The 8,774-nt window shown below is 37.3% G+C and overlaps 1 protein-coding gene across 15 annotated transcripts in view; it reads right to left on the bottom strand.

Moving 5' to 3' along the window:
- INPP4A (inositol polyphosphate-4-phosphatase type I A) overlaps positions 1-8,774 on the bottom strand; it is a 124,613-nt gene continuing 115,839 nt past the window's right edge. For 11 of the 15 annotated variants that reach the window (XM_017818420.1, XM_017818414.1, XM_017818425.1 and 8 more), the window contains one exon: positions 5,499-7,057. In XM_017818420.1, the coding sequence (XP_017673909.1) occupies positions 6,877-7,057 (181 nt within the window). In that variant the 3' untranslated portion in view covers positions 5,499-6,876. Of the gene's footprint in view, positions 2,979-5,498; positions 7,058-8,774 lie in introns of those variants that run through there. The other 4 variants (XM_017818422.1, XM_017818429.1, XM_017818423.1 and 1 more) reach the window with 1 other exon arrangement.

The raw sequence follows: 8,774 nt of genomic DNA, 5'->3' as shown, positions 1-8,774 counted from the left end.
TTTGTTATTCTTGTCAGTTCTTTATTGGTTGTCATCCTAAAGACTAGCACATTTACAGCATACATGGATTGGATGAACTAGAATATATAAAACAGTAGCTATATGTTTATGATATATTAATACTGCCCAAAACCAAATAAATAAAAATATTTCAAAGCACAAAGCTTGGCAAATACAGTTGTGTTGGGACAAAACTGTGTCGTATTATACAGTAATTTTACACGTATAAATGAAACAAAAGGCAACTGTGCTGTAGGTACTTTCACAGAACATACACAGAACATACTTGGCAACAGTTTTCTTTTTTTACCTTTGTATGTTTTATAATTTAAAAAATGTACTCAAAAGAAGAACATTAGACAGAATTTCATTTTACAGTAATCCTTAGATTCACCTCTCCTGTGCAACAGAAAAGCTTACTTCACCCTTGTGAAGCGTCCTATGTGGATTTCAAGTTTCACAGTTTTTCTTTTTCCGATGAACTGCTTGAGATCTTGCTGTTTGTGACGCCCTTTAAACGAGCCCGTGGATGTGCATGTGCTGACCATGCCTTGTACAGAACACGTGAGCTGGACAACAGCATTTTACAGGTAAGCTTACTGAAATCAGAGTATTTTAAACAAAACAATGCAGTACTTGGGACAGCTGTTCCACCACACACATACGAAATTCGGCAACTTTTTCTGATTACATTGGTGTACAAAATAAAGAATCACTAAGCTCTAGAGCAGATTTAATGATTGCTGGTCACAGTCTAAGTGAGTGGCGCTGCTAACTGCTACAAGAGACCTCTTGTTATTTTCTTCTGAAGCTGAACATTGGAAGATTTTTAGTGTAACAATACAGGACTTAAAACAAAATTAACCATGCTTAAAATATACAAAATAAAATTATCAACTCATAAAAACTAAGGGATATAAAGAGTATAGTTTATACAAAAATAAATGTAACATTTAATAACAGGCCAGGAGCTGAAAGTTGAGCAGAACTAATGGAGTAACATGTCTAAGGAGATCCCACTGAAAAGTTTTTCACGCTATATTTGTTTACTTATTAGCAAAAAAATAAAACAAAATCAACATTTATTAACTGGTGAACAGAGTTTGTAGCATTTCCAAGGGACTGTTCTACTGCAGATGATTTGTTCAGACCTGGAGCAGGTACCACAATACACTGCTTTGCACAGAATTCTGTGTTTTGTTATCCTAGAGAGTCTGAAATAATAATAACAGCCTAGTTCAGCAGAACTCTCTGACATGCTGCTTTGTGTTAAACTGCAAAAAGCAAAATGCAAAAACTGCTGGACCTGTAACCCCCAAACCTACATGGGAGCAGAATGAACATGGCTGATTGATAGAGCAGTGACAGCACAGACAAACATCAGTGAGAGGAAGAAAGAAATCAGGAAACAGCCATATACTTACCTGGCTGTTGCTACTCTCACAAAATAAATGGGCAGATTTTTTTCTATTCTAAAATTCAGATTCTTAGAAACCAAGAAGGAAAGGACATGGTGTGCTGAACAAAGTTAGCTAGAAATTATTTGATCCTGTTAAAATTTGGAAAATAACATTTAGCTCCTTTTTAAAATGCTATCTTAGCTTTGAAGGCAATTATTTCTGAGATCTGTTGAACATTTTTAACCAAATGCTACCAAACTGATCACCTTTGTCCTAAGCTAGAACCCACCTGCAGTTCTCAGGCACAGGCAGTACCACATGAGCAGTTCCTTTCTATCAACACGGGGCATCACTGCCTTCCTCGGAAATACCCTGACATCAGTCACTTCCCCCTGCCAGGATTCTGAACAGGTAAAACGCAGAGGTAAACAGAAACCAGTTTTGGTTATGGAGTAGCAGGGATGCGTTGGGCACTTTGAGCACTCTTTGTCTTGACATACAAAATTGATATAGAAAAAAAATCAAACACTGATCAAAACAATGTGATGCCCCGAGACACTAATGCTTACAATCCAGAAGTGATATAAAAAGCCGTGGGTAAAAACGTGTTAATTAATATACAACACCATGGAACAGATCAAACATGTCATGTGCAACATGAGCAACGCGCTTGTTGCACTTGCCTTAGAGCGGGGAGGGACAGGGGGAACTGTTGCTGGCATTAATTGGTTAAGCATCATTACATTTCTGAAACATTTTTTTTAAAATCAGTTGTGTGCCCAACGGCTTATCTGTTGAAGACAACAGGAATTTGTTTTATTTGAACAGAACTATAAGCCAGACCTCATATGTCTGGCCTTTTACATATTGTTAATTTCATATATGAAGATGGCATCCTATATACAGTAAACCAATTTAGCCTCCTGGCTTTTATTGTGCTGATTTTTTTTAAGTTAAGCTCCCATTTCTTGATTGTAACAACACATTCTACAGTTATGAGACTGTCTAGGATCCAATCCCTTTTTATTTACAACTTCTGAGTTTTACTCTCAGTTTTAAAAAGTTTATGAAAAGCTCAATCTCAAGTCAACTCAGTATAAAAAGATGTTATGTGAAACAGCTGCCTAAATGCCGTTCCTAGAGTCCTTTCCCATCCAGGAGGTACCTAGCTATTTGCATATAGGTAATTATTAAGTATCACAATATCTGCTCATCTTACATACACTGAAGGCTATTTAAACGGGCAGAGAGTCATCACACTATTCTCAAGCTAAGGTGTTGGAATAATTGTTACTATAGATTCCAATTCTGTAAGTAACATGCTCTGTATAACCTAGCAAAACGTACAAAAAGGTTATTCATCTCTTCTGGATGACAAACTCATGTATTAGTCTAGAGTGTATCCACATGTTTTAATGGAACAGCAATTAAAGGACATGGTATGTTTATGTTTCAACTTTTCCATAAGTTCCTTCTGGAGGCCTGTAATACTTTGGGAAAGCCTTCAGTTGCAGGGAATTAAATGCATACTTGCGACATCCAACATTCTTCATTGTATTTTCTCGGCGACAACCCTCACTGGGGAAAAAAAACAAGCACAAAAAATGACAGCAGTAAAAAGGAAAAAAAAAAAAGACTTAGATGAAATGAACTGGTTATCTTATAGCATTAAAAAAAAGTTGGTTATATTTAATGAGCGTTTAATTAATTTGCCACTGCAAATATTAAAAATGATGACTCATCATACAATGCTGGTAAGAAGCACACAGAATGGACACATGCTATGTCTGATTGCTAGTTTTGCATTTCTGGAAAGCAGCAGCACTTCCACTGAAAAAGTTCTTTCGTGACGGTTTCATGTATTTCAGGGTACACTGCTGAGGAGTTCACATGCTGCTTCATTGCACAAGGGATCCCAAGGGATTGCTTAAAAGCAGTTCTGCTAATTTATTAATACATTAAGCTGAAAAAGAAAAACTGCTGATCTCTCTATAAGACCTTTAAAGTAATTTTATTGTTCCCTGTATGTCAGTATTATCAGTACTTACTTAAAAGATTAGAGCCGATACAAAAATAATGACTTTCCAGTTATCTCTGCATGCATAAATTGAATTGAAAACCAACAGAGTCTAAAAAAAAAAATCTTAATCATGAAATAGCAGCTTTGCTTAGGTGCAAAAAAAGACTGTCTCTGTTGACAGTCATCACCCCAATGAAACAAAGCTGTGCAGAATTTAATTTTCACCCACCGTTTTGGTGCAACTGCCCCCATATTACAAAGAGGTTCTGTGCTACAATAGAAAACTACTCTGGTTCTAAGGCTTCTTTACATATGTAACTCTAATTCAGAGTTCCTTTACTTATATCCAAAAAACAGACATACAAAGAGGAAGCACTATCTTTTAAATATATATTATAAATCAATTTAGGCTTGCAGGAGAATGTCTTTCCCTGACTGAGGACTGAAACCTAAACAATTAATATTAGACCTTCATGGCAAAGTGTACAGTACAACATCTTATGGTGGAAATGTCACATTAGTCCTGTCTTGGCTGCAGAATCTACCAGGTAAACTGTGGTCATCTGATTCAAAAGGAGGGTTTGGATTCTGGTTCAGTTTGAAAGTTCTTGTACTCTCACTGACTTCACTGTTCTTCTAATTTTGGTCAATGAAACTGGCTGTAACTGTGTTCTGTATGTAACATCTACTTTAACTTCATAACATACTGTAACTTTTTTGCTTTAAGAAACAGTAAGTTTGAAATTTGTCTCCAGAGCACATTCTGTGCTTGCCTTTTATAGAACAGACATAGAACATGGTTTTCCTGGCATTGGTTTTTGTGTTATAGAACTCCCCCAATGGCTGTTGCAGCTAAATAGATTCATCAAAAAATTGCACAAGTTATACTTCAAAGCACTAATAAAAGCAGTAAGTTTAACTAGCAAATATGGGATGCTGGATGAGCATTTTAACTCCAAAGTGAATCACTCTGTTCACAATGCATTCCCCTGCATCTGGTTGTTGCACATGCCCCTCTATGGCACAGAGATGGTAACAAAAACGTATTTTACACACACCATTTCATGTGCCATCTTTCTTCTGCTGTAAGCAGTAAGCAATACAGCATCTTAAATCTCAATGCCCAAATGAAAGCACAGACCAAGCTCAAAAAGGAAAAACCCAAAACGTGTCCCCATTAAAGAAGAAAAGAAAAAACCTATTTGTTTTCAAAAAGCCTAGATGAATCTAGGTGTGGTCTTACTACAATTCTAAGTGATAGTCATGAGCAGTGATGATACTTTGAAGAGATTAATAATTTCAGGGAGTTCAGTGGACATGCCTGCCACTCTACTATCAGAGGGTGGTCAGACACTGGACCAGGCTCCCCAGGGTCATGGCCCCAAGCCTGACAGAGCTCAAGCCTGACAGAGCTCAAGAAGCATTTGGGCAATGCTCCCAGGCACATGGTGTGAGTCTTGGGGATGGTCCTGTGCAGGGCCAAAAGTTGGACTTCAATGACCCTTGTGGGTCCCTTTCAGCTGTGATTCTACTAAAGTTACTTTCACATCTTGTCAGACTGAGACTAGGACACTCATCGTGTTGCAAGAACAAGGCCACAGTCCAACCTCACAACTGCTTGCTTTGTAAAAAGGTAGACTAGGGCACCCAATAGCAAATGAACCAGTGTTAATCAGAAAGAAGAGATGATTACTATGGAGACACAGTGGTACCAGGTATCAGCAGAGGACATGGGTATGTCCAATACCGTCATACCATGATTTTAAATCTCATCATCAGTAAGGATGCACCTAAATTCATAGCAACTAAAAATAAATAGGACACATGCTTAAATATATATATATATGTATATATATATAAAAACCCAGATATGTCTTTCTGGTGTTTTGTTTTTGTGTTGTTTGTTTTTTTCCTTTTAAAAACAAAATTGGAAGAATAGTGAGGAAAATATCAGGAGATAGTGTACTGTACAGTCTGATTTCATGAAGACACAAATATAACACACACTTTTTTTTTTTTTAGTTAGAATAATTAAATCCAAAGTTAGGATTTAGTTTTAATTTTTATTCTAACTGTGCTTTTTTGGTTTTTTTTTAGCATACTTCTTCCAGCAGCTTTCAAATTCCATTAAAATTGATAATAAAAGCTATAGCTACCTATAGTTTTTGAGCAAGTTAATAATAGTAGAAAATACAAATCACAGTACTAGTTCTCCTCAGAAGCCCCAAATCATCTCAGGCACCAAGCGAAGTAAATCCCTTTATGAATTTATCAAACTACATTAAATGAGGTTAGTTTTTTTTAATCAGCTATTGCTATTGACAAGCTCTGCCAGAGCACTGAACCAACAAAACCTTTCAGTTTAAACAGGCCTTCCCCAGTTTGATGTTATATATAAATGATGATCAAATTTATCTGCATCACTAAACTAGGTAAGCCGCTTTAGTTTCACCACCTAAATATGTTAACTTACCATCATTCGTTTATCACTAAGTCACTATCAGCATCATAATTTATTAAAGCTGTCCAACACTTAAAAATGGAATAACAGTAATATTTAGTCTAATGTAATTAAAATAAAGCCCAATGGAAAACCTCAAACCCACTAACTACAGGAGCTAACTGATACCTCCCTCTTCTTGCCTGAAATATTAAAGACCAATATCTTTATCTTCTAGGATGATAATGACTCTATTTCAGAATAAGTTCTATAACAGAGCACCTGAAACAGATAATGGATCATTAGCAGGCTAATGCCAATTACATCCCCTTCCTAACCACAAGTTATTCTCTTTATGTCTTTAATACATTGCAAAATGCAGATCTACAAGTTGAATGAAATCATTCTGCATGCAGCACACGGCAAGTTGGTTTTTGAGTGGGTACACTAGTCTATTAGAACATACTTAACCATGAGAAAGGAACAAGACTATGGTTCTACAAACTGTCCAGTAATTTGGATATTATGCTTTGAAATGAAGGTAGAAATTTGTTTAAATAAATTTCTTACAATTTCTTATAAACCCCACCCGTGTTTTTATTTTTCCTCTTCATACCTTGTAAAAATGAAAGGCAAGATTAGCATACCCCTTAAATATACAAAAAGATACAAATTCTTTTCAGATAGAGTTCCTTTCTCTGGAATACATGAAACAAGTAACATAAAACTATATTTGGTAAGAGATCTTCAGGCCAGCTAAAGTAACGAGGTAACAGGCCAATGTCAGACTATGTTACAAGCACTGAAAGCAGAACAATAATTTAAAGTTTCAATACAATTCTTTTTGATAAAATAATTTGATGTATATTTACAGTTTAGTACAATAGAAACGTAAAATTGTAAGGCATAATAATAATTCTTGGCAGACAATGCTATGACACATTCCTTTGTCCAGCAGGTACCAAGTGGCAATACACATTCAAGCACTTTTTTTGTTTTTGTTTTTAACTTAATCTTCACTTGCAACGTAATCTGGCCACCAGGTACGCTATGCTCAGAAACAGCCACACAATCAGTAAATTGGGGCTGAGAGCTAGTAAAGGAATAGAGTAGAGGAGGCTGGGATCTAGTCTGAAATCTCGGATGGGCACCAAGCCACTCAAGTTCTTCTGCGTGACTATCTCCCGTGTTCCAATGCTGTGAAAAGGAAGAAGGTTGGGAAGAGGGAAAATAAAACAGAAAGGAAGACGGACATGCAAATGAATGCATAAAAAGAGATGGCAACACAAGGTGGTCAAGAAAATGAAAAAACATGGAGGAACGCACAACAAAATCAGAAGATGGAAGTAAAGAAAGAGTGGAAAAAGGTCTCAAAAATATGTATCAGTACAATTGCAGAAATAAGGAGAGGGAAAGAGAATAAAAGAGAAAAATAAGAAAGAAGTATTGTAGTCTAGTGAAAATAAACACATGTAGGTTGAACATAAATGGTTTTCCATGTTCATTCTTTCAGATTACCAAGCAATAATACCCCATGCTGCTCTGCCATGCTTTGGCATGCTGCAAAGAAGTGGAGCTCTGAAAAGCAAGCTGAACATGAATAACCATTGTAGTATTTGACCCTTTCAAACATCTTTCCATGTGGGTGGCAGTGCCTTAGTTTAACCTCTTAACTACCTGTTCAACATGTAAACAAAAAAACCCAAATCACCCATTTGTTTCTCTGCTTTGACGTGAATTCAAGGGTGTATCAATATACTTCTCAAAATGCATGTTTCTGAAGTGCCTCAATATATGCACATGAAGGCAAGAGATGCTGCAAAGCCCATCTCATTGTGCCCCCACTTCCTACACTGAGCACTGGAGGATACAGTGGCAAATACCTCTTCAGGTAACCTGAGGCTTTGTAGTGTGGCCTTTCATACTGGATCACTCTTATACCTTGTGCAGTCCAACTCTATCTTTAGTTTGCAAAGCAACAACTAAGTGCAACCCGTGAGCCTGATCCTGTTAGAACTAGTGCACTCTCTCCATCCATAAAAACTGATCCATAACCTTGCTGGTTGCATAGCAAGGTTAGGTAACCAATGGACAATGTCTTGGAAGAAAACAGATAGACCCTGGAGGTGGTGAAAGAGAAAAATAGCATTCAGAAGCTGGTGACACTTCAAGTCAAATGGAGTTAGGTGGGCAGGAAAGGAAACCAACTGTATTTCTGATCTGAATTAACAGATCCAAATCAGTGATCAAAATATGTTTTCCTGGTGCCTACACTGGACAAGGGCAGACTGCATCTGTGATGCCTACAAATCCCAATTATTTTTGTAGTGATAGGGAGGAGGATGTGTGTGTGTGATCAGAAGAATCAGTCAGTAGAAAGCTAATGTTGACTGGAAAGTGGTGGATAAAGGCTCAGTAAAATAGCCTGGAGGAAGTAGTGTTTTAGAGTATAGATAAAAAGTAAAACAGTGGGAAAGGAAAAGAAGGAAGGATCAAAATGACAAGATGGCATTATCAAAATCACATGCTACATCTCCACCATTAAAAATTAGTATCAAGCTACTCAATTTTACACAAAGACATATGTACAGACACATATGGTGGGAATGGAGGCAAGAGCTGGAAAGTGCTTCCTTGTCACTGTTGGCCCATGTAGATGCTTCTACCCGAGGGGTGAAAAGTCACCTTTTGGATATGTCAAGTATACCAAACTGTGCAGTGTCTTAAATAAAACGTTAATCAGCAGATTACCTCTAGGAGAGGACTAGGGTAAAGAGACAAAGCAAATTCCCTGCTAATTTAGCTTGCATATGGGAATCCTCCCATGGCTGCCCCATGCTGGACACTGCTGGTTCCACCCAGCTTCAGTGGACCCACCGCAGGCACAGCTGAGCCCCTCAGCCACACTGGTGCC

Source organism: Lepidothrix coronata, unplaced genomic scaffold (assembly GCF_001604755.1).
Source record: "Lepidothrix coronata isolate B3197 unplaced genomic scaffold, Lepidothrix_coronata-1.0 Scaffold68, whole genome shotgun sequence".
Lineage (NCBI taxonomy): Eukaryota > Metazoa > Chordata > Aves > Passeriformes > Pipridae > Lepidothrix > Lepidothrix coronata.
This window is presented reverse-complemented; position numbering and strand designations above follow the sequence as displayed.